Consider the following 25,154-nt stretch of genomic DNA (forward strand, 5'->3'; position numbering starts at 1 on the left):
GCTTTATTTTCACGTCTCTTCGTTTGTCTCCAAGCGAACGTTGCTTTCAGAATTTGCAGTTTTCTCAGGACAGAATTAGACAAATTTCTTAATGTAATATATTTTACTGAATCACTGAACCAGAGCAGTGTCAGGAGGCTGGTAGCATCTGCCTCTGCTACTACTGATGAAAGTGATTTTGGTCATAGTTATTAAACCAAACTATGATTAACAGCAGACATGTGAGATGTGAATTGGGGTACTCTGGTATCCCTGTACAATTTGGAAGTGTGTTTTCTTTCCCCATGATCATACAACGAGAGTCATGGATCTCTTCTGACTTTGAATTTTACCAAATGTCATGAAAATTCACTGTTTATCTAATCAACTAAGAGGGAAATCTATAACTTCTGAGTGAGCAAGTTAGCTGACTTTAGTGGGATTCATCCTCTTGCCACAGACTTACATGTGTCTGATGATTTAGCGCACGATAAAAGTGTAAGATTACTTATGCAAATCCTGTTCTGCAGAAGACAATTTTTTACTTGTAATCTGTCATTTAAAAGTTGTTGAACCTTTATGCTGCGATAACACTTATACTAGGTTGGCATGTATTCAGGTGTCTTTGTGCTGTTTGTCATGCTGCAGTAGCCTGCAGTGCTGTGAGTGTCTGGGGGCTAGACAGCAGCTGTGTTGAGCAGAGTGTTGGTGACAGTTTGTCTGTGGCAACAGCACCTGGCTCTGTTTAGAGAGTGATTAGGAGAGTCCCAAGCAGCTCCCTGTACTGTTTACACAAGGAGCCTGGAGTTAAAGGTGACCCACTTTGCATTTTCTTATCAACAGCCCACATTGATAGCTTTGAATCGCACAGACTGTAGAGAGGCTTTTGCATGGGTTTACATAGTTCCCTATTAGAGAGAATGGGATGTGTTTGACTGGGCGAGGCTTGGCTTTGACTAGCATTACAACAATGTCCTGAGGTGGTATGAAAATGTGGGTGCACACACCGCTCTCTTTGTGTGTGAGGGCAGGGTTTCTGTGTGGTCTGACTGTGTGTTGGAAGACAAACCACTGTAGGATGTTTAGGAAATGAAGGTTTTCCTCAGCCAGTGTGTCTCCGTGCCTTTTGCCCTTTTTCTTCTCTTCTTCTGTCCTCGAGAGAAGAAGTGTGTTTGGTTGTGTGTATCTAAGAATCCCCTACTGGGTGTAAAGAACAGTAGTAAAGGTAAGCTGTAAATGTGATGACCAGTGAAGACAGCTGAACAAACAGGTCATAAAGTATTTATCTAAGGCTGAGGACAGAGACTGCATGTTGGGAGGACAACCGAGCACACAGACCATTTCTCAGGTAGAGGAAGAAGTGGTAAAGCAGGGAGCCAGAGGACTTCCTGTGGCTGATGACTTGTTATTATGCCAACCACTTTTTGTTCCATACTTTACTGATAAAGCTTTGTACCGTGTGTGTTTACTCAAGCAAGCTAAACCTGCTCTGTAAGCCATAAGAGCTTCACGTAGACATGGCATACACACTAGTGTGAATGGCGTCTTGCCACGTTAGGGTATGGCAATGAACTACACATCAAAAATAATCATTAAACTCTGCTCTAGTATTTAACCTTGCAAGACAAAGATGACTGCAGGGCCCCAAAACATGTTGCTTTAAAAATTACAGTTAGTTCTTATACACCCTATTACATGTCTTTGCTGTGAGAATGCAGTTTACATACTAATCTTGTTCCCAGTTTGTAGATTCCTTTGTAATTAGGGTTACCACTTTGCATAATCTGTTTGTGTCACATGGCATCAGACTTATCTCTTGCTCTTCATGTTGATCTCACTCAGAGATATGCAGTAAAATGGTAACCTATCATAGCCTGCATCTAGGTTTGCCCTGTTTGAACAGTTTGTTGAACATGGTTCTTTTCATATCTTCATCTCTAGGTGTGGGTGTGTTACAGCAGTCAAATGTTAACGGATACAAGTTCAGCCACACACTGCTCTATTGCTGACCTAAAAGATTTACAAATGGAGAATTCATTGACCCGGCTTGATTGCACCTTTGTGTTGTCATATTCAGAATGTATTGCTTTCACTGTTTTCCTAAGTTTTATTTGGCAAACATGAGCAGTGTTTTTGTGCCATTACAGCAAATTATGATAGATGCCAGCTGATTTAGGCAGTCACACTGCTCTTTCACTGTGGTTGAGTCTCATGCTTGGAGACCCATTCCCTGAACTGCATAGGAGACATGCTGCTTTCGCATCCAGTGTGATTTCATTTAGACAACAGAACACAGTGCTCAGCAGTGGAGCAATTACCAGCAACTTTTTTCACAATGTTAACTTTGTATTCTCAAGCTTCAGCTTGGATAAAATTGCCCGGGAGGAATTGAGAAAAAAAAACATTTCCATTCACATACGTCAGTCTTGCTACATTGACCAGACCAAACCACCTCTTAGATATCTTTAGATTATATGTGTGTATGTTTGTGTAGCTCATGTTTGCTGCTGTCGTTGTCATACCCCAGGGCCTGATAAGCATTGGCCAAACAAACACAACACAGGCAACATGAGAGCAGTAGATAAGCGAATCATACACACACTCGATACTGACCATACTTGACTATTGCCCTATCCAAATAGGGCCTCTTTCATTAAGCATTTTGTGTGTGTCTCAGCACAAAGCAAATGGTGTGTATCTATCTGTCATGTCTTTGTGCTTTCTCCAGTCACACTTTCACAGTATAACCCAGTATTGTGCTAAGGGCTACTCTTTAACAATGGTCCTTTCTTTTGCTATCACATCATCTCTGCTTTTGCCTCTATCTCTGTCTGCTTCCATCTCTCTTCAACATGTCTGTCCATTTCCCCTCTCTCTGTCTCTGAGATATCTGCTATATCAGCTGACTGTCATATTGTGTGTGTCTGTTTGTTAGCATGCCTCCTTGAGAGCAAGGTCAGATATGTGCCTGAAGAAGTGAATCAGGTTTTGCGGGCAAGTGTTTTAATCAGCTTGTGGACAGAGTTGCATGCCTGTGTTGGTGGACGCCACAGTTGCTGGGTTAAATGTGCTTTCAAAGAATCTAGATGCCAGCTAGTCTTGTTTTATCTGGCTGGTACTTGCATAACTAAAGGGTATCCATTATGGGCACTGTTGTTTTTTTATTTCTGTTTATGGCTCAGTTTCACATCTTCCATATGTGTTTGTTCTTATCTCAGTTTCACATCATGCATATGGGTTTCCCCTTTGCATTGGCACTGATTGACATAGGGTGCAGCACATTGAGCAAATAAAACAGAAATTCAGATTACAATCTGTCAATATGTTTCTCTTCTGCTGTACATCTGTTTATACTTATAACCTGCGAAGTCATTTGGGCTTGCTATTGTTGCCTTGGCCTCTAACCCTGTGAGCTGCCTGATGGCCCTGGCTGAGTGACGAGATGTTGTGAGTGGTCCCTGCTAGGCTAAAACTAAACTAATAGTTAATCTCCTAGTAATCCAGATCTCCAGGTTACCATTAAGCTTTGTGTCTTTAATTGGCTATTTTGCTTTAAAAGATTGACGAGGGTTAGATTAATAGCCTTAAAAAAATGTTTCTTCTGCACTGCTGGCTCCACTATAGTAGATGCCACCACTAGAATTAATATTATTATAATTATTTTATTGCATATAGTCCACAACTAGGCTGCTATTGTAAAGAATATAGGACATTATAGGTCTCCACTCTGACTGTGGCCATGGAGACAGCGGGTTGTCCTTTGCCTGCCTAAAAGAAGCGGTTCACTCATCAAGCCATACAACATCCACACAATTGGACATGCACGCGCATGTACGAGCGGGAACACACACCAATTATACCAATTACAAGATTACAACAGGGCAACTCTCAGCAACCGGACCCAGCCATGGAAAGTCAAGTGGGTGCTGTGTACATGTGTGTCTGCCTGTGTGTGCGGTGAAGCCGCTTGGGAGTCAGGGCCCATGCAGAGCACTTGCCGTGCTAATTAGGCAACCACAACCCAGCAGAATACATCACAGAGAGGAAGAGAGAATAGAGGAGAGGGAGAGGGAGAAGCAGGATGAGTGTATGTAGGGAAGCCAGCAAAAACATCTCATCTCTTGAGAAGCCTTGTGGAGGGAAATAAAGACACAATGAGGGAGAACACTGAATGTTGATAACAACCAATCATGTTGCATGCAGTGGTGTCCCTAAGTACTGACAGCTTTGCAGTACAGAAGAATACAATTTATCCAGGTCTTTGGTACATTTGGGGGGTCTGTTGTTTGTGAGTAGTTGTATGTGTACCTGTTTCTGTGGCTAAAGCTACACCAAAAAGCAAAACAGGTGCAGAAACCATGATAAGCTTGCACATCTTGGCACATGACACATCTTCTTTTGTATGGTTTCTCTTGTGTTTTGAGTTCATGTATAAGATCCGTAACATCTGTCACATCTTTTTTCCCATTTTTGAAAGAGCCACACTGCCATATTTCCTGTTTTTCTGTAACAGGTGAGGTTGATTAAAAGAGAGAGTTGACAGCACACATCTATGATGGTGAGTCAGAACTGACTCCCTGCCTGCTTCTTCAGTTGAACAGCTGGGCTGGGGCTGAAGCTGGCCCTCTCATCAGGGGAGCGGAGGGGCTGTGTCCCCCTCAGCAAGAGGCTACAGAGGGCACAGACATACAGACAGCAGCTTGACTCCTGGGGCATGGACCACAAAGAGCCAGAGACACCGACAGGAGGCTTTATGTGTGTTTGTGTGACTGAATGTGTGTCTCTGCATGTGTGTGTTCACACTCTCTAAGCAGCGTTGTGAAGCGTAACCAGACTGTTCTGTCATACGCCCACGCTGGTGTTTCAGAACACAACTACACACTCCCCAGATGACATGCGCACGCACGCGCGCACGCACGCGCGCACGCGCGCACGCACACACGCGCGCACGCACACACATACATAACCACAACCCCAGCAACCCCTACCACAGCCGCTATGTAATTAACAGACAGAGGAAATGGCACTGTTAGGGTGGGTGATTCGGATGCAGGGAGGAGGAGAGGAGAGAAATTCATTTCAGCTCGTGCCTACCCTCAAGACACACTGTTTCTGTGTGGCTGTGTATGTATGTTGGAGAATGAGAGAAGAAGGTGAAGAGAGGCAGAGGGATGACGGCTGGTCTTTTGAAATTTAGTGTTTTTGTTGCAAGGTGCTGGCAGGGGGGCTGGGTGAAAACAGTGAATGGAAGAGCTGAAGAGCGGATGTGAGGGATCAATAATGAGGTGCGCACACTTGCACACTCGCATATACGGTAGCAGACTAGAAGACTGCTTCCTTTGCTCTTTGCTGAGAGTGTTGTGTTTCCTTGTGTTCGTGTGTGTGTGTTTTCTGGATAGCCTATGCAAGCCAGGTCAGAGGGATATATGTACTCTGTTCTCTGCTATAGCTTCATAATGAAGGCCTGCTGTATAATGACAGCTCAGATACAGGCAATAATCTCTGTCACACTTTTTTTCCAGCTTCTTGATTGAACCCCCAACACCATCTTTTTTTGTCTGTGTCTTTGTGTCTCTTATTCTGCCGTTATTCTCTGGTGGAATTGCCACCTTTGATTCAGCTGCTCCTCAGCCATAGTGCAGCTGTTTCAGGATTCCTCTGATATTGGGGTTTTGTCTTTGGTCTGGAGTAAAAGAGATGACACTCATAGGTGTGCTTGCTTGTGCAAACACACGCACTCATACACATCCGTTGTATAGTGCCTGAGGGTGGATTGCTCTGACATCTCATCTTAGAAGTCAAACAAACCTGGAACTACCAGAGCAGGTTTATCCTGCTGTGCTCCTGGATACTCTGTGTGAGTGTGCAGGTTTATGTGTGTTTAAGAATAAGATCTAATGCATCCATTTGCACTTTCAGTATCCAAGCCTTGGTATTCATGTGTATGAGCATTTATAGTCACTTTTGATTATATGAGCTTCTTTAACATGAATTGCCTTTTTTCTTCTTTTCCTTATACCTGCCTATGCAGCTTGTGGAGGACTCTTTCTTCTTTTATCACGACTTCAAAATTGTGAGCACTGTATGTTATTGTGTTGATTTTCTCAGCCACAGAGTTGTACTTCCTGTTGTCTTTCAGTCACTTATACTAGGTGTCATTTTGAAGCCCACTTTAGGTTGGAGCACATGATAATGTGGCTGCCTTAGCGGCTATCATACCCATATAACATCCTGTTTTGCTTGGTTGGTTTTATACACGTTGCTGCTATTCTTAGCATCCTTATTTTTTTCCTTCTGTCTTTAGTCTAAATTTTGTTTTTTATTTCAGCAAGCTTGACTTCTTGGTGCACTTCTGCCATATATTCCATCCTCCTGTCAGCACATTCCTTGCAGGCTAATGGTTCAGTCAACCATTCATGATGACATGTACTCATCAAGCCAACTCTAAATCCCTCCTGTATCACTGACTGAGCTACTTAGTCATTTCAGCAAGGTGGATGGTTGAACTTGTGGCCTCTGTTTGAAATATGCTTTCCTATTCCCTCCATTTTATAATACCTGTGCTAAATAACCGTGGAAGGTTTTACACTTATTTATAATCAGAAGGTATGATAAAATGTGTTGTTCAACCTGAAAACAACATCCAGCATGTATATATATATATATATATATATATATATATATATATATATATATATATATATATATATATATATATATATATATACATATAGTACAAACCAGCAGGACCTGACAGAGAGAGAGAGAGAGTTTTTTCATATAACTATCCTCTTGACACACAAATAGCACATTTTATTGCTTATCAATAAACAAATTGTGCTGAATTTCATTTAGCTCCTTCACAATAGAATAGTCTTCAGTAGTCTGTCAAAGTGTTTATTGTGAAGGAGTGTTTTTTTATTAGCAACTATAACTGTATTATAGCAAAGAAAATAATCAGGAACCCAGCAGAAGTAGAAATGTAATGTGACATTTTTATTGGTCATTTGAGTACAAATACTAAATAGTTTGGCTGTGTTCCTCAGCATGTCCACAGGCTAAAGTATGGTTTACCAAGCCACTACAACAGAGTTGTCTGCTCTGCCACTGATGATTACACAAAAGCCTAGTAGCTAGTCTATGCTGCTCTGGCCTTCATCAAGTGAGAATGGTGACTGGTTCAGATAGATGGGCCAGCAGCAGTGCACCGCTAGTTTTAACAAGCTGATAGGCAAATCCCTTCCTGGTTAAAGATTAACCACTCGCTAGAGCTGCCACTGCATTATCTCTCCACTGGATGGGGCATACAGGAGCCAAGAGGATTTACGTGTGTGTGTGTGTGTGTGTGTGTGTGTGTGTGTGTGTGTGTGTGTGTGTGTGTGTGTGTGTGTGTGTGTGTGTGTGTGTGTGTGTGTGTGTGTGTGTGTGTGTGTGTGTGTGTGTGTGTGAGAGAGAGAGAGAGTAATCTGCATTCCAACTATCAAAACAGTAGTGGAGATGTGTGTGTTTGTTTGACTATGGGAGTTAGTGATCGGCTTTACTCCCAGCTGGGTGTTAAAACTGTGTGTTTACTGTATGCCATTTAGCAGTCAATCTGTTCCATGTGTGTGTATGTGTGTACATGGGTGGGATCATGTTTGTATGTGGTGTGTTGTAATCTGCATTCTTTTTTTTCAAGGCTTTGTTTTGTTTTCCCCCTGGGCGTAACGGCATTCAAAGAGTTAATTACATCAGGAAGCTTGATGTGTAACAGACTCCCCTAAACTGTGGGCTGTCTGAAAAAAAATGTTAAACTTTTGCAGCAGCTTTAAAAGATCTAAATTAGTCATACCACTTGAGAACTTTGTATGAATGTTCTTCCCCTTACTTCAGCATTTCATCACTGTTTTTTTGTGTGTGTGTCAGTGGAGGTAAGGACTGTGACATGCTGTTTCACCGACTGATTAACTGTGAGACAATGCCATCTGCTGGATGTGTTGAAGAATGTTGGGCAGTGTCTCCCTGAAATGCTGAGTGTTGTAACCGAGTGATGTTAAAAGGTGGAGGAAGGCTCACTTATCTGGGAATTCATGACATTACTCATCCTGGGTTGCTTATATCATGCTGTTCATCATTACGTTCTCTGAGAGGCCCTCTAGTTGCATGGCTTGTGTTTTTTTTTTTAGATCAGATGGAAATAAAATAAAATTGAGATTGAGAAACACTATCACTGATTTTCACTTAATTCAGGTTGTCATATACTTCTTAAAAACAGTTAATTTGGAAAATGCCACACAGTTCATTCAGTTTTCTAGGAGCTGACAGGTTCCCATTTTTCTTTGTGTCACTGAACATAAGACAGTGAAGAGGCAACAGGAAATAAGGGCAGAAAGTCATGGGGTGACATGCAACACAGCTAGACTCCAGAAATTGTTTACTCGAAGGCTGTGTGCTTCTGCTAGGAGGACCAGCAGAAGGAGACTGAACAAGCAACCAAATGTGAGAGGAAACCTATCCTGCACACCACCTTTAAAATGACACGAGATGACCTGATGCAGGAGTTGCTTGAAGCTTATTAACGTAAAATTAAACGGCAAACAAAGACAATTTTCCAGAACCAGCTGGGAAATCCTCATGATCTTAGACAAGAAAGGACTGACAAAAATAATGTAGTAGCCATGTATTTCTTTTTCCTCAAAGTGGGCAGACCATGGCCTGAGGAACAGATAAAAAAAAGCTATTAGAAGGCCTTGGGCACAATGCGAGTCACTGTGTAGCTTTTTCTCTATCATCTCTCTCTCTCACATGGTCCCTTGCTGTTCTGAGAAAAGTAGCGAGTGACGGAAGGAGGAAATGACTAAAGAAACAACTCATTCACACCCCTGCAATGACAGCAGGACTGACAGAGGGGAAGTCAAACCCACGCTTTTACCCTCCTCCTCAACCCTCCACACCCCCAACCACTATTACGCATTAATCTCCTCCACCCTGATAACAACTCATGGGTTTGTGCACAATTAGGGTTTCCTGTTCACATTTTTGTTATGACGTACAAGTGTTCTATTCGCTTATTCTATATCATTGATAAGACATTTCAGGTGTAAAATTAGGCTAATAAAGTGCATTGAATTACAAACAGTTATTTTTACACACAGACTTTCCATCTTATGCTTTAGGGCATTGCACAGGTCACAACATGTCTTCTTTCTCTTCTTTTTTCTTTTTGTCTTAAGAAGGGAAAGGCACCTCACATATTTAACCAAACTCCCTCTCCCCCAGTCCATTTAAATGTATACACACACACACACACACACACACACACACACACACACACACACACACACACACACACACACACACACACACGCTGCCTGATGCTCCCCAGCAATGGGGTCAGATGTAGTGACCGGCTGAGCACCCTCCCCGGTTCCTCCTCCTCTCCTTTCCCCTCCCCCTCCTCCACTTCGCCTTGGCAGTGCATGCATGCCTGTGTCTGTTATCTACAAATGGCTGAGGAATTATAGGTTGAGAGGGGAGGAGTGAGGGAGAGTGTGAGGAGGGAGGTGGGAGGGAAGCGGGGGTATGAGGTCATGTGACATCGCAGCAGCTGCTAGCCTAAGAATTTCTGTTTTCTCACTTAGAGAGAGAGCCAGAGCCAGGAGGGGAGAGATAGGCAGTGTGTGTGGTGTGTTGCTTTGTTAGATAAGCTATAAACGGTCTTTGTGAGCTGCAGTGCGAGAGACAGGAAGGCAGGCAGGCAGGCGGGCAGGCAGGGAGGGTGAGGGTGGATGGGCAAAAGATAGATAGACTGAGGGCGAGAGAGAGGAGAGCAGGAAGATGGTGTGCGTCCTGTCGATCGCTGCCGGTGTGTACTGGGCTGGGCTCAATGTGAAGATGCAGCCATGGGGGATCCAGGCGGCTCCACTCCTTTGTGCAGTAAGGAGCTTTAGCCACACTTTTAATCTATGAAGGAGGTTCACGAACTACTGCCAGACCTCCGGATATGTGCCTCTGTGTGAATTTGTCAAGCTGTATGCATGTCTGTCTTGTTTTACCATATTGCTTACATGTGTGTCTCTGTTTGTACTGTGTCTTAAAATACACTGTGCTCTGTCTATGTAGTATATGCTAAAAGTTTGCTGGGTATTACCACTACTTCCTTGTCTGACTTTTTCTGACTTTCTCTGAAGAGGCAGGGAGGAGCATTACTCTATTGTCTTAACAAAGTCAAGTTATGTGACTGGCACTGGACTTGGTGTGTGTTTTTGCTTGTTTGCTAGTCTGTCAATGGTGCTGTGTGTGTTCAGGAGACTTCGTCATTGTTGATTACATTATTAATTGTTTGCTGGGTTCATTCAAAGTGCACTGGGTAACTGCGGGGTTACAGGCAGGACAACTCAAGAGGTGTTGGGAATGCTATTCACTCTCTCATGCCTGACTTGCCACTGTGTGTGTCCACTCAAACAAACACACACGCACAGGGTGCTGTGCCTCTGCTCTCTACTCAGAAGGGAACATGATCTTTTTATAGCCCTCTCAGCCTCTGGGATAAACCTAGATATAACTCCTACTTATCTCATTGTGCTATTGATATATAATTAGCAAGCAACTCTTGTTCCTGTGTGTCTGTGGCACAGATGTTGTGCTGGAAGTTTACCTTGACTATTGATATGAGGTGGATTCTGAACAATCCCTGGCATGTGTGTATGTGTTTTGCAGTAATGGTTAATGCCCTGCCACACACAAACTACACTGTGTGTGTTTTGCTTGAGCATGTAGGACTATCAGACTCCCTTCTGGCATTCAGGGATTCCACTGACCGAAGGGCTGTCAACATGGTGTCACTTTTCAACACACACACATACACAGGAAGGAAAGGAACAGCCGTCTCAACCTTCCTCACCCCTTTTACCCCTTCACAACTACTGGAGAGCTCCTGCAAGTTTGAGCCCAGTCTTAGACCATCCTGTTCTTTTTCTGAGTAGAGTAGGCTCTCAGTAGCACCTCCTTGGCAGCATTAATTGGATTAAGCACAATATGAATGGAACACTTTTTCTTAAATGACGGGTTATTTGAGGAAGCCAGTGAGTTGCTAATTTGTTACATTTTAACATGGAGCACACTGGATGTATTTGCACTGACTTTAACATATATGGCACTAAACAAATTTCCATCACTAAAAACACTGATAATGTTGGAGCACGCCCAGTTAAATTGTTGTGAAACTGTATGATGATGGACCTCTGGCAGACTTGCAGTCGGCTGAAGCTCAGAGTAAAGGAAGGGTGACCTGCCCTCCTAACCTTTAACCTCTGACCCAAAGCCATACAACCAAAGCCCCTTTGCCCCTTGCACCACCAATCCCCATCCTTCCCAGCTGTCACACACAAATACCCTGCAACACACACTGCTCTGACGATCCCTGTGTGTCCTAGGGCATAGCCATTGTCTGCATTAAACTTCACACATTTATTGCAATGTTTGTTATTTTTTTTAATGTCTACTGTAAGTTCGAGGGTTTTTAACATTAATTAATTATATTTTATGCTCCTCATCTTTAGGCATGAGCCATGAGCCAAAGTCACCATCTTTAGGAATGATCTCCACGGCGACACGTACCACGGCGACGGTCAGCCCCCTTACTCCGTCGCCTCTCAACGGCTCTATCGTAGCCAATGGAAGCCCAGCTACCCAGTCAGCTCACTCTGGATTTGCTGCAGCCCTCCGTAAACTGGCAAAACAGGCTGAAGAACCTCGAGGTAAAGCCACTCCCCCTGCACAACTCTGAAGTGACATTTTGAAAGTGCACTATAGAGTTTATTGCAACTCTGTTTGCATACATGCATACTCCACAAAGCTGGTATGTATATCTGTGTAGAACTGCTAATAGCTACGAAGTGATATTCACACAGGATTGAATTAGTTGGTGTCCCTCGAGATGCTGTTATGAAGAGGAGCTACTCTAGCTGACCCACTTAATGTGCTGTGTGTGAGTCCACGTACGCTTGGGTGTGCTTGTCAGTGTGAGACTCTCCACTTCCCCATCAAAAATTGGTGGCTACACACATGAAGAATCCAGGTCTTCCAGAGCTCTTTCCTGTCTAGTACGCATATCAAGTAATCACAAGAAGCTTGAGTTACCAGTTATTCATTTTATATTATCTTTAAGAGTAAAACATTATTCAAAGTGGGCATTTACATGCAAGCATTTTTCATGTGTGCCCAAGTGTCTCTTAATTTTTCATAGTTAAATATGCAGACAAACCTATAAAGCAAAATCTGCATGTGAGTGCCTCACCAGGAAGCATCTCCGTATGGAATCAGAGTTCAACTCTGTGTGTGTGTGTGTGTGTGTGTGTGTGTGTGTGTGTGTGTGTGTGTGTGTGTGTGTGTGTGTGTGTGTGTGTGTGTGTGTGTGTGTGTGTGTGTGTGTGTGTGTGTGTGTGTGTGTGTGTGTGTGTGTGTGTGTGTGTGTGTGTGTGTTTGTGTGTGTGTGTGTGTACATGCATATATGTGTGTGTGTGGCTTTATGCCTTGGCTCCAGAGAGGCCCAGCTACTCCAGCTGTCCACCCTTGCTCTGGCTCTTAAATCAGATGGTCCCCTCCTTCCTGGCTGTCCCTGGACACTTTGCTCCCAAGCCCACTGCAGTCTGGGACCCAGAGGCCTGCAGATGATTTATTACTCACATAGAGACAGTGCTCAGACTCAACATCTCCTCACCTCCCTCTCAGTCCTTCACCCCTTCATCTCTCCTCATTCCTTCATGCCTGCATGCCAGCAATGTTACTTTCTCTTTCGGTCAAACCGAAAAATCTGTTCCCACCTTCATTTTGTTGTGGACTCATCTTTTTAGATGGAAATTTTCTTTTTTATCTCTGTTGCTTTGTTTTGTCATTTGCAGAGAGCTCATTGCTTGGTCACATTCATCTACATATATACTTTGCTTGGTCATGCTTTTTAATACTTATTTTATGCTGCATAGCAAGGTGAGAATAAGTGTGTGCCATTTGATTCTTAACTCACAATCTGCCAAAGCCGGGAGCTCCTGTCTGTCTTTGTCATATAAACAGACAGCACATCTTGTCTAATGAAACTCTGCCACCTTTTATTAAAGGCACAAAAAGCCCCTTTGTTATTTTTGAGTCCTGCTGACTGTACTGCCTGGTTGGAGTAGGTAGTGATGTGTGGGTGAGTCAGCCGTTAGGCATAAGAGGCAACTGCCCATGTTAGGAGCACCGGCTCCAGGGTGGGCAGAGAGACAAGAGGCCTATAGAGTTCAGTCACTTCTCTGTCTGCAGAGCCTGTATTTATAGGCAGCACACACCCAAACACCCCCACACATACAAACAGTTGTCTTTGCAACCATGTAAGCCTTATGATTTCTTTGCATGCAGCAGCCTGCTGTCCTTTCATTACCTTTTGACTCAACCTCTTTTTCTCTCTTGCCCTCTGGTTGATGCTTTGAGCTGAGTAGTGCTGTAAATATGAGATGCCATGACTCAGTGTCCTAGTGCCTTGAGGAATTAGTTAGGTTTGAGCACTAGTATCACTGCCACCGGCTGCTGTACTGATTTAAGACCCTGAGCACGGCTGCTGTTTATATACACACCCACACACCCATTTCGCACTCACAGACACATACATCGTCACTTGTCTGTGGCGAGTATAATGAATAGCTCTGTGTAGTGAGCGCTGTGCTGAAGAGGGGAGGTGATGGATAATGAGTATCGGAGCAGCAAAAAGGACACACTCTCATCCAATGAACACTTGCAAAAGAACACACTGTAGCACTAACATGTACAAGAAAACACAGACACGGATAGCACACACTGCCTCCAAAAGGCAGACCTGCTGATATCTGATTAATTAGGGAGATCTGGGTTTAATCCTCTCATTTGTTTTTTTTCTCACACTTTCTGACACACATAAACACCGTGAGTTTCATTACTGTGTTCATATCAACTGTAGTATGCTGCCTGGAGAGAGAATAAAAAGAAGGGAGACTAGAGGTATACAAGATAGACTGAATAAACTGGCTGGAAAAAAGAGAAATAGGAAGTAATTAGTAGATTTGTGAAAACCTGAGGTGTTGCTTACGTTGTGTGTATCTGTATGTTTGTGTGTGTATGTGTGTGGCCGGAGGCTTCCCTTGTTTCTAGGAGCCCAGAGCATGCTGGGACAGCAGGGCAGTGTGTTTCTGACCTCTCCATCTGGAGCCTGCCTGGAGCTCGCACAGCCTTGCTGTGCTCAGTGTGTCTGTGTGTGTGTGCTTGTGTCTGTCTGTGTCTGTGTGTGCATGTGTATCTGTGTATATGTGTTTCTCAAAGGCAAAACCCTTCAGGCCGTGACTGTCCCTGAAACACTCACAAACAAGCTCATTTACTTTCCCTTTCTATTTCCATATACACAGTAACCTTACACCTCTTGTGATTCTGGTTAGTAGTGAAGCTGCATTTAAGCATAATATACAGTTTGTATAGTCAGCAGAAGGCACAGAGGATTGCTCCTCTTATTTCCATCCGCCATCTTGTACCGTCTTCCTTTCTCTCACTGGCACAGCAACACACACTGTGCCTCTCTCCCCTCCCCCAACTCAATGATGCAGATTACAGGCTTTGTGTTGTGTTGTCAGTGCATGGCCAAGACTGTAGTAGCAGGTGTGTGCAATGTGTGTGTGCATCACTTTGTTTGTGTGTTAGCGTGCACATGTTGAGGCTTGTGCTAGTGTGTGCTGGTGGGGTGGCATATGGATGCAGGGTTGGCTGGGCACTGCTATGCACACCAGGTGTGAAATGGACTGTTTAATTAAGTGCTGATGTTGTTGTAATGCACGCTGCGAGGGTGGAGGTGTGGGGTGGGGTGGGTGTGTTGGCGGGGTGGAGGAGAGCAGCCTGGCAGGGCTGGCTATGCTTGGCTGTTCTGACAGTGGTGGTGGTGGCACAGGATTGGAAGGGGCTGTTTGGCAACAGTAGGGCATTTTTGTGTAGCGTTGTCTTTCTATCCAGGCTTCGGAGGTTCAGAGACACTATAGCTGCTGAATAAATGAACTGATCATCTCTCACTTTCATTGGGTCAGTGGCTAAGGTAAATAAAATGTTCTGTCTATGCAGGTACACTTGGCCTTAGCCACTGACCAAAGCTTGGATTGTTTGTTTATTGCTGCTGGTTGTGTCTTTTGGGTGTCTGTGTGTGCACGCATGTGTGGCTCAGCTTGAGCGGTCAAGTGTGGAGGCAGTCTGGGAGAGTGGGACTCGTAATAGAGGAGGCGATAGAGAAAGGAGCTTCACATTAATCACACACAGCTTGGGACTAAGACAGCACTCTCTCTCTCTCTCTTTTTCTCTTCTCTCCTCTCCTTCTGTCTTTCTCTTTCTCTGCATCCCCCTCCCGACCCCATCATCACACCACACACACCCCAACACACCAAGCAAGTGACAATCAGTACTGCTAATGAAGTGCAGGTTGAGAGCTGATGAGCCCATTTTACACTCTGGGGACGCAGGCTAGTGCTTCATTCCTTCTCCTCCGATCCCTACAGGGCCAGCATGTGTGGCCATCTTCTCGCTGTATAGATGGAGGGGGTGGAGCATATGGCAGAAATGACACCAGTTTGGTGCCAGTCGTATGTCCCACATATAGGTTTTTTTCCCCTATCACATGACAGTGTGATATAAGGGAGGGGCAACAGATGCATTGGTTTATGGCAATTACTGGAGGGGGTTTAAAAAAGTAAGAGGAAATCTTTGAGGAGGGATGGAGGCTTGATAAAAGAAAGAGGCTTATGGAAACACATGACTTTCTATGGTTAAAGCAGTGGGATAAACATACATATAGTAGATGAACACACGCAGAGATGTAACCACTGACATATTTCACTGCCAATATTGGCCTCAAGTATGGTAAATGTGTTTATGAAAATTGTGCACAGAGTCTGACAGATCTACGTCTGGTTGGCAGGCAGTGCGTTTGACAAACAGAAGGAAAACGAAGGAGGGTGTATGAAGAGGTGGTGGGTGGGTGGTGTTTGTGTGGGGTATTGTTGGAGAGGAGGAGGAGGAAGCAGTGATAGAAGAATAATAGCTGTTGGTGTTTTTGTGTGCGTATGCAAAGACGCCTAGAAGTGTACAAAGATTCTGTGAGCAGCAACAAGAGAATGAAGCTGTTGGGAGACGGCTCTTTTTTCTTTTATTTCCTTCTTCCTCTCACCTGCTCCTCTTCCTGCTCTCTTAATTATTTAGTCTGCCCAGCCTCTTCTCTGGTCTGTTCTGCCTCTACATGGAAAAGGAGAAGGATGGGGAGGAGATGGGGGAGAGAGAGGTGGAGTGAGGGAGATAGATGGAGTAGAGGTCTGTTGCTTAGCAGTTCAGAATCACTGTGATCAGCCCACCACCACCACCACCTCTTCCCTCCCTCCAGCTTTATTTGTTCCCCCATCCTTGTGTATGCATGTTGCAAGAGTCTATGATGTCTATGTGTGATGAGTGAATAGGATGTGACACTAGAGCTGTATTAAGTGTAGCTCCATTCCCCAGGCTGAGTGGGCTGCTATTGATTGGCCTAGTCTTGCAGGGGAGAGTAATGGCTCTCCAAGGTGAGGGGGGAGGATTAGGCCGCTAATTGCCATTGTGCAGACAAGATATGACTGCCCCCCTCAAAACCCCCACACCCACCACCCACTCACCCATCTGCACCCCTTATCTCTCTGCTTTTCTTTCCGCTCCATCTCTCGCCTCACCTCGCACCTCTTTTGCAGGCTCACTCACTGTGTTTGTGTGCGTGTGTCTGTGTGATTTCCCAATCACTCCCTATCTCCTATCATTTTTCATTTTCATGTCTAACCTCACATGTATCATCACCATCTTTTCTTTGTACAACTTTTTTTCACATTTTGCCCCCACCCCCTTCCCACCCCACCCTTGTCAGCTCACACATAGATTTTAAAATTTTCTCTAGACATCACCTCACAGCATTTATTGATTCCTGCTATTATTCAGTAGTATTAGTCAGAATGAAGTATTTAAAACCATTCAATAACCTGACCGCACCTACTGTAAGCTGACATTGTCTGTTAGGTTATGTTGCCATGGAAACCGAAGCAGGAAAGAAATGGCGGTTGGGTAGATCTGTGGTTTTTGTTCTGATGGTGATAATTGGAGAGGAAGCAGACCTGAAACTGGCCTGAGGTTTCAGCTACCTTTTTTTTTTTTTACATGGCTGCATGAAAGCCCAATGATGCACAAAAGCACACTACCTGCTCACATAAGCACACATCTATTGCTGTCCTTTTTGCAGCACCAGAGTGTGTGTCCCATTGAGAGGGTTGTGACCCAGTTTGACTGTGTAATGCTGCGCTCGTTCTGAGTGGAGACATACAGCACACTGTACTGTCAAGAGAAGAAGAGGCTAGAAGAAAAGCGAAGGAATGAGAGGATGCATAGAAAACACATAGGTTAAAAGGAGAGAGAGCAAAAAATGGTAAAAGGAAGAGGTGACTGCAGCTTGTATAGAGGCACATTGCAGTGATATATGTACATGAATGTGAGAATATAATGTGAGAGCTTTGGAACTAGACAGAGAGAGAAAGCGAGATGTGTGGAAAGCGAGGCATGTGACCAGACCGTGACCCTGCGCTACAGGGTTTCCCTGGAGGGCTTTGTTAATGTGGCACAGCTACAGCGCAGGCGAGAAGCTCATTGGGCCAGCTTTTCACCACCTGCTGTGTATGTGTGTGTGTGTGTGGTAGAGGGAGAAACAGTGTGTGGCTGCAAGCGCCGCATATACGTACAGTACGGTAGTTCGCTTTCAAGCAGTGTGTTCCTGTGGTGTGTATGAGTGTGCGCACACGCATGTGTGTCCTGCATGTCAAGGCTGTGTGACTCTCACAGGGCTGCTCATCCTGATCACTGTCACTTCATAAAAGATGCCTAGAGCCATCCATCTGGCCAAGTGTGTGTGTGTGTGTGTGTGTGTGTGTGTGCATTATTTGTTTGCTTTATGTTGCTGCAACTCCTTTTTATTCCCTTGGTAAACAGCTACAAGTTTATGGTGATATTACATTAGTCTTACATTAAAAAAGGAAAACATAAACTATGAGCATTATTACTTTAATGGATTTTATTTCATCTCTTTCATGTCATTTTCCCTGTCCTTTTCCAGCTGCATCCTCCATCAGCAGTGAGTCATCTCCTGTGTCCTCCCCAGCCACAAACCACAGCTCTCCAGTCAGTACACCCAAAAGGGGCCCTCTTGGTCCAGGACCAGTCTTGGTTCCCCCAACAGGCCACAGTGTGCCAAACACTCCACCTGTAGTCACCATTGCTCCAACAAAGACGAGTAACGGCCTGTGGAGGACCGAGGGACGCCAGGTAAACCCACATTCAAGCACCCACTCACACTGACCTTATATCCACTCCCTTTCCTCAGTTGCTCTTTTAGAAGTCTAAGATTGTGTATGTTGCTTAGTTTCTGTTTTCGTCTCTCTGTCTCTTATCTCACTGTTAAAGCGACATTCAGTTTTCCTCAATGCACAAATGTGCACACAGACAGGCTCTTGAGGATGAATGGATTTGTAGCTACCCTGCATTGTATAGAGTGGCAGAATGTACTTGACATATGTACATGTGACATAGCTGGCAGGTCTATGAATGCCCCCCCCCCCTCCAACCCAATGGCTTCATGCGTTAAACAATACCAGCTGCCATGGGGACATCGAGGTGACAGCCTCAACGGCAGCTAACATCTGTGCTCCTAAAGCCCCTCTCCTACTTGGCCCTGAGACCAGCCCCTTCCAAGCTGCAGCAATGAGCCTCCTAAACCCAACAACATCACCTTTAGGCACAGGGTGTTCACCTAAGCAGTCAGTTGCATCCTTTGCCTTGTCAGCCTGACACCTACTTGGGGGTAGAAAGAGGAAGAAAGAGGGAGAGCTGCTTGCTTTGATAAGGAGTGGATTATGGATTATGGTCTTGCTTTAAGCCTTCTTATCTCAGCTCAGGGCTAATGGTTGAGGCCAAGTGCACGGTTATGAACAGCACACAGCAACATGCGGAAACTCTCTTAGACACTTTGACGGTTCCCCAGAGTCAAACAGAAGGGGTGGGGGGTGGGGATAGTGAAGGGTGAGTAAAGAGGTCAGTCAGCCAGCAATGTGTTGTAGCATTCAGGCCATTGTCCTCACTCCTGGAACCTCCACCCCTCCATCCCTCCACCCTCACCCTCTGTAGCTTTTACGAATTGACCCTTTGGCAGTTCAAGGGTCAGCCAAAGCTGGCAGGGGCTGGAGAGACAAGGGAGCTCTCACAGTGACGTCACCCTTTTTGTCTTTTCTTTAGCATTGCAGTTTAAAAGCCACAATATATAAAAATAAAAAGCCAAAATAAACCTCATATCGCAATCTTCCATATATTTGTTTCTAATTCTCTATACATTTTTGTTGCCTGCATGTGTTTGTGTGGTTTGAACAGTGTTTTTTGTGTGTGTGGAAGAGGTCAAGCTCAAATTAAAAAGGTCTTGTCACTGGGTTCATGGTGCCTCTACATGCAGCCTTGAGGCCACTCAGCCAAAGAATGAGGCAGTTAACGAAGGTGATGTGGACAAAAGGTTGTGATGAGGGGGTAGAGGTTTTGGGGACAGCAGCAGGGACGTGTCAAGAACACGGCATCAACGCATCTCCCCCGTTTCTGTGGTGCTACTTGAGCAAGCACATGGCACAACAACTATGGTCACAAAGTGCACACAATCAAAATGTCCATGTTGTCAGAATGATAGAAAAGAGAAAATGATGAATAGAGACTGCAGTGTATAAGCATCTAAGAAAAACTTGTTGTTTGCTCCAGGACAAGTGCAAGTGTCCTGCTCTCTCTGTGTTAGAGGGCTGTTCTGTCTCTGGCTGAGATATGAGTCTGTCTTCGGGGGGGTTGATAGGCAAGGCAATGAAGGAGGGAGGGCTTGGTGCGTTGGCATTTTGCTTTAATGACTGCAGGAGTCTGCTCCCGCTGCTGCCTGTAATTGCTTTATAATTGGCAATTTGGATTCATGGCTCCATCTGAGAGGCGTAAACGAGCACTCTACAATGTGCGGGGTCTCCCACCCTCACTGAGGGTTACAGGGGCCTGGCTCACACAGAGGAAGATGGCTGTTAATGGATGTGTCTTTGAGCTTGAATGCTTGTATTTGTGCTCTGTAGTGTGTGCGAATGACAGTCTGCTGGTGAATAGTGTGTCTTTGAGAATAGAAGGCCATGTTTTTTGGCAACTGAAAGGTCAAAGTGGGATGGCTGGTTGAATGTGTAGGTGCCTGAGTGGCTCAGGTGGCTCTCTAATGGGAATGGAAGGTCTTTTTTTTCAAAGTTCAGACCTGTTCCACTCACACCTTTGCATGAGTTTCTGAAAGTGTGCATGCATACAGTCATGCAGCGCTACACAAATGCACACATATTGACTATGTTCAAGCAGATGTCAGCACTTAATTTCATGTTCATTTCACATGTAGAAGAGACTTATTCTTTCAAAACAGTATCAACCATAAAACACATGATAAAGTGATATTTGTGGGAAAAGAACAGATATCATTTAGTGGTAATCATTGGATTAACACCAGTTGCTATTTAACCCTGCCCCTGAGACAAATTGCACCTTCCAGCTTGATGCCAACTATTGCCTAAAAAAATTGCAGATAGGCAGTGATTTACTTCTATTATTAATTTGCTCTCCTCCCTACATATGCTGGGACACACACCCAAACAAAGCTGACACTTGGGGGCAGTGTGCTTAACACTCATGTGTAAATAACTACCCAGACATGTAGCACTAGCACTATTCAAACAATGACAGCTTAGCTAAACGCCAGTCACTCGGTCAGCAAAGTTGTCATCATGGTGACACACAACTGATAAAGTGACAGTGTGACTGAAAGGAGTAGAGCACTTATGAGTAACAAAATGTGGTTTTAGAAAAGAAAGTGAATGAATGATGAATAAAGAAAAAGGCAAAACCTCTAAACCACTGTTTGATTTTTAATTGGAGGTATATGAAAGCACGGGGGAACATTCACCCTTTCCTTGTGGCCATAAAAGGGTTGTGATGGGGGCCCACAATAGAGATGGCTAGCTTTGAAAGCTAAAGTACTGTTTAGTGAAGCACAAAAACAATACAAAAGTAACAAACTGTAACATCCAATTACTACAAAGTGTGTGTGAGAGGAGTTGGTCTGAGATACAAAGGGTGCTAAGGGGAGTCTAAACATTAGAGGCATTTAAGATTGGCTGTTAGCGCATCAGTGTCAGCCAGGGTCAGTGGAACAGGACGTCGAGGTAATGGCTCACTAAATGGGATTTGTATTATCAGAGGCAGTAGTGAGAGAGAGAGAGGCCAGCTCTGCTGTAAGGTCTCCCTCTAATCCCAGGGAGCACAAAGGTTAATTCAGTGGGGCAAGAACTGCCTTCTCCTCTTGCGCACCTTTTTTTATTGCTTCACAATCCTTTCTTCATGCTTCTATTCTTTTTACGTGTTCCTTATTCAACTTCAAGAGATAAGTGTTTCACCAATTCTGTGAAAACCTTCCTCAACTGTATATCCCTCGATAAACAATTTCCTTGTACAACATACCGGCGTTGTAGGTTTTTCACTGCTGCAATTGCATTTGTTGGCAGAGGGAAACCAAAGCTTCAAAAATGCACTCCCACTCCCTCAGCAGGATGTCTTTGTAGCGCTGAAACGGTGTATGCGCCTGCTGAGTGTCTGTGTGTGTTTGTTGTGGGATTGGATAAGTGAGACCAGGCTTGCTGCCAACGAGAGGGAGGGAAGGTGAAGGAGAAGGAAGAAACAGAAACAGAGGCAGAGGCATGTTGCTTTTTGGACTTTGTTGTCCTCCCTGTAGAAGTGCATAAGATATGTGTGCACACTCACAGGCACACGTTTTGCTAAGATCAAAGTCGTCATCTCCCTAGGAGCACTGCTGTTGTCTGCCATTACCACATTCTCATCGATCATAAGGATGACATCTCTTGTTTACAATTAGAAAGTGAGTCTGTTATTTTATGACTCTGCCTGCCTCCTCCATTTCAACATTTTTTTTTCTCTAAGAAGTGTTGAGTCTGTTACTGTGAGGTAGTGTGTGTGTGAGAAAATGTATAGAAGTGCCTGAGGTAGGAAAAGAGGGTGAGGGAGGCTGTCACAACACAAACAGGCCTATTCTTTGCCCTGTCTTTCCCCCTCAGGATGGGCTTCATGAGCAGTGACAAGCGTGACGGTCACAGGTCCTCACTAACAATGACTAAGACTCTTTTGCTGTATCTCTCTGCAGGCTGACTCGGGGCCTCGCGGGGCCAGCAGGGAACGTCTGGCTGCAGAGGGGTCTCTCTCCCAGGAAAAGGGTGGCCCCTCTGTCCCTGCTCACCTCTTGGGAAATCCCTATGCCTTTGGTCTCACCCCTGGTGCTGTCATGCAGGATTCACGTTTTCAGCCTCTAAAGTGAGTCAACCACTGCTACACTGCACTGTTTCATCAGATCTGCAAAGTCCACATAAAAGAAGTTTCTGCTTGTATTGATTTAAGTGTACAATTGATTATTTATGGGTAGATTAATCTCGCTGGAATAAGCAGCAGCAACACACATTTGTCTTGTTGACACTGGTGTTGAGAAACAATTTTAATCTATATAGTTTCTTGGTGAAAACTAATGAGTTTCCACAACAGTGAACACAAACAAATCAAACTAACCATATCTGTCCTCCGTTGTGCCTCATCTCCTTCTATTACCTGCAGCCTGCCCAGACAGTTGCCTAATGCAGTACCCCCTGGTCCTGTGCCAGAGGAGTATCTCAGAGGTTTTCGGCCTTATGCCACAACTGAGGATGCCCTCCGTATGCCCTCTTTGCCCTTGGGCCTGGACCCTGCTACAGCAGCTGCTGCAGCTGCATACTACCACCCCAGCTACCTGCCCCACCCGTCCTTCACGCCATACAGGTACATCTTTTCAGTCATTTGTTTTGTTGATGTGGCACCCTTTTCCTCTGAGTACAAATTGTGCAAAACCAGCGCATAAAACTGAATGAAGAATATGTGCTGTTTAGACTCAGCAGTAAATGGCTAAGTTTATAACTGACCTTGAATGTAAGTTCCCAGTGGTAGAGCTTTATTGAAGATTTGTTTTTTGTTTTTGTTTAAGCTAGGGGAGAGATGAAGTGAGATGTGACTAAGACAGATGGTGGTACAGAAAACAGACAGGTTAATAAAATATACAAAAAATGTGCATTGGGTAATTTGCAATGTTTAAAAAAGCTTTTAATGCACTGTATGTATGTTCAATGTCACATGCTGAAAAGTAACAATATATCAGAAAAAAGCCTGAATCAGGTTACCCAATCAGAAACAGAACATGCTTCTTTAATGACCAATATCAAATCAACTGTCAACTGTACTGTTGGATGTGAATATACTAAGTATTGTATAACATAAGTGTTCATTTGACAGGCCGCTTCCAAAAAGCTTCTCTCTGAAAATATCCAGGTCAGCTGTGTCAAAATGCTTTTAACACAGTGATTAAAAATTGATGTACATTAATGTTTATTGCCAGTGGCTGCAGAGCGGTAGGCTGTCATACAAGGACATCCTTCAGAGGTGCTATAATGATGACACTTTTGTTAGTGCAAATTTCAGTGCACTTAGTTATAACACAAGACAGAAAACCACTTATTTGACAGTTTTTGTGGCTTGAAACATGAACAGTGAGTTTGTAAAGCTCTATATGTTTTAAAGCTGTCTAAGCCACCCCAGTTAAGAGATGACTCATTTTTTCTTGTTTTCATATCCAAGCAAGGTTATAGATGTAAATAAAATGGGGGAAAGAGAACAACAGCTGGTTGGTTTGTTTTTATCTTTAAAGTTTGTTCATGTGTGCTTGTAAGAAATCAGTAGAAAAGAATCTGAGGTGTTTATATTTACCTTTGGGAATACCCTGCTGTCAAAGTGTTCTTTACCAGCGTAACAGCACAGTAGCCCTGTTGAAAATAAGATTTAAAAGGTATACAATGTGTGATCACGTGGACTCTGTGGATGTGTGTGTGTTGAGAAGGGCCCTGCTTGCTGTGAGCTATCACACAGCCGTGGCCCTGGTCTGTCAACCAAGCAAGATCACAGGACTGCAGCAGCCATCACACACTGCACTGTAATGGATTTAATGAGGGGTTGAGCAGTAGATGTCACACACGTACATGCAGACACACACACACAGAAAGATACAGTTGTGCATCAACATATAGCACAGTCTCTTGCTGGCTGCTGTGTGGTGATTGAGGGTAGTTGACAGACTCTGCTGCCTCATTGAAAGATGGAGGACCCTGTGATGTCGTCGCTTTAGGGGATGGAGGCACGCAGGTTAATGAAAGTGAACGCTGCGATATCACAAGGGAGACTGACTCCTTTTTCTCTTTCTCTTTTTTTATTGTAATCCTTATGTTCCAGGATGGATGACCCGTTCTGCCTCTCTGCTTTGAGGTCACCTTTCTATCCACTGCCAACAGGGGGAGCATTACCCCCCATCCATCCCTCTGCTGTTCACATGCACCTACCAGGAGTCCGCTATCCTGGGGACTTCACACACCCTTCCCTGTCAGCACTGCAGTCTGAGAGGTAAAATCCTTTGCATTTCTGTGCATATAAGTAGAGCACAGCAGTGTGCCATGATTTTGTGTTGTCCTTTCTGATTTCACTGACTTCTCTTTTCCACTTTGTGTTTTTTTAAGGCTTCAGCTGGAGGATGAACTGCGGCAGCGAGAAAGGGAGCGTGAACGGGAACGTGAGCGTGAGAAAGAGAGGGAGCGTGAGGCAGAGAGAGAAAAGGAGCGGGAGAGAGAACGAGAGAGGGAGCGAGAACGGGAAAAGGAGCTAGAGAGGGAGAGGGAGCGCGAGCGTGAACGGGAGCGTGAGAGAGAGCGCGAGAAGGAGAGGGAAAGAGAGAAGGAACTGGAGAGGCAGAAGGAGAGGGCGCTCAGGGAGAAGGAGCTGCAGGCATCAAAGGCCATGGAGAACCACTACCTGGCTGAGCTCCATGCCATGAGAGGACAGGAGGAACGAACCAAGCCTGAAAGACTAACCCCTAGTCGGGCTGGTATGTGTCCATGCCTTAAAACTCTATCAGCTACAATCCTATTTTTTATAAACACTTGTCTGCAAAAAACACCTCTACTAAAACTGAA

General features: G+C 44.5%; 1 protein-coding gene across 3 annotated transcripts in view; it reads left to right on the top strand.

Annotated features, from left to right (window-relative positions):
• LOC114433882 (genetic suppressor element 1-like) overlaps nucleotides 1–25,154 on the top strand; it is a 165,233-nt gene that overhangs the window by 131,863 nt on the left and 8,216 nt on the right. For 2 of the 3 annotated variants that reach the window (XM_028402643.1, XM_028402646.1), the window contains 6 exons: nucleotides 11,520–11,717; nucleotides 18,116–18,324; nucleotides 22,262–22,428; nucleotides 22,723–22,923; nucleotides 24,421–24,588; nucleotides 24,702–25,066. In XM_028402643.1, coding sequence (XP_028258444.1) covers nucleotides 11,520–11,717; nucleotides 18,116–18,324; nucleotides 22,262–22,428; nucleotides 22,723–22,923; nucleotides 24,421–24,588; nucleotides 24,702–25,066 — 1,308 coding nt within the window. Of the gene's footprint in view, nucleotides 1–9,625; nucleotides 9,895–11,519; nucleotides 11,718–18,115; nucleotides 18,325–22,261; nucleotides 22,429–22,722; nucleotides 22,924–24,420; nucleotides 24,589–24,701; nucleotides 25,067–25,154 lie in introns of those variants that run through there. The other variant, XM_028402644.1, reaches the window with a different exon arrangement.

Source organism: Parambassis ranga, chromosome 3 (genome assembly GCF_900634625.1).
Source record: "Parambassis ranga chromosome 3, fParRan2.1, whole genome shotgun sequence".
NCBI classification, from domain to species: domain Eukaryota; kingdom Metazoa; phylum Chordata; class Actinopteri; family Ambassidae; genus Parambassis; species Parambassis ranga.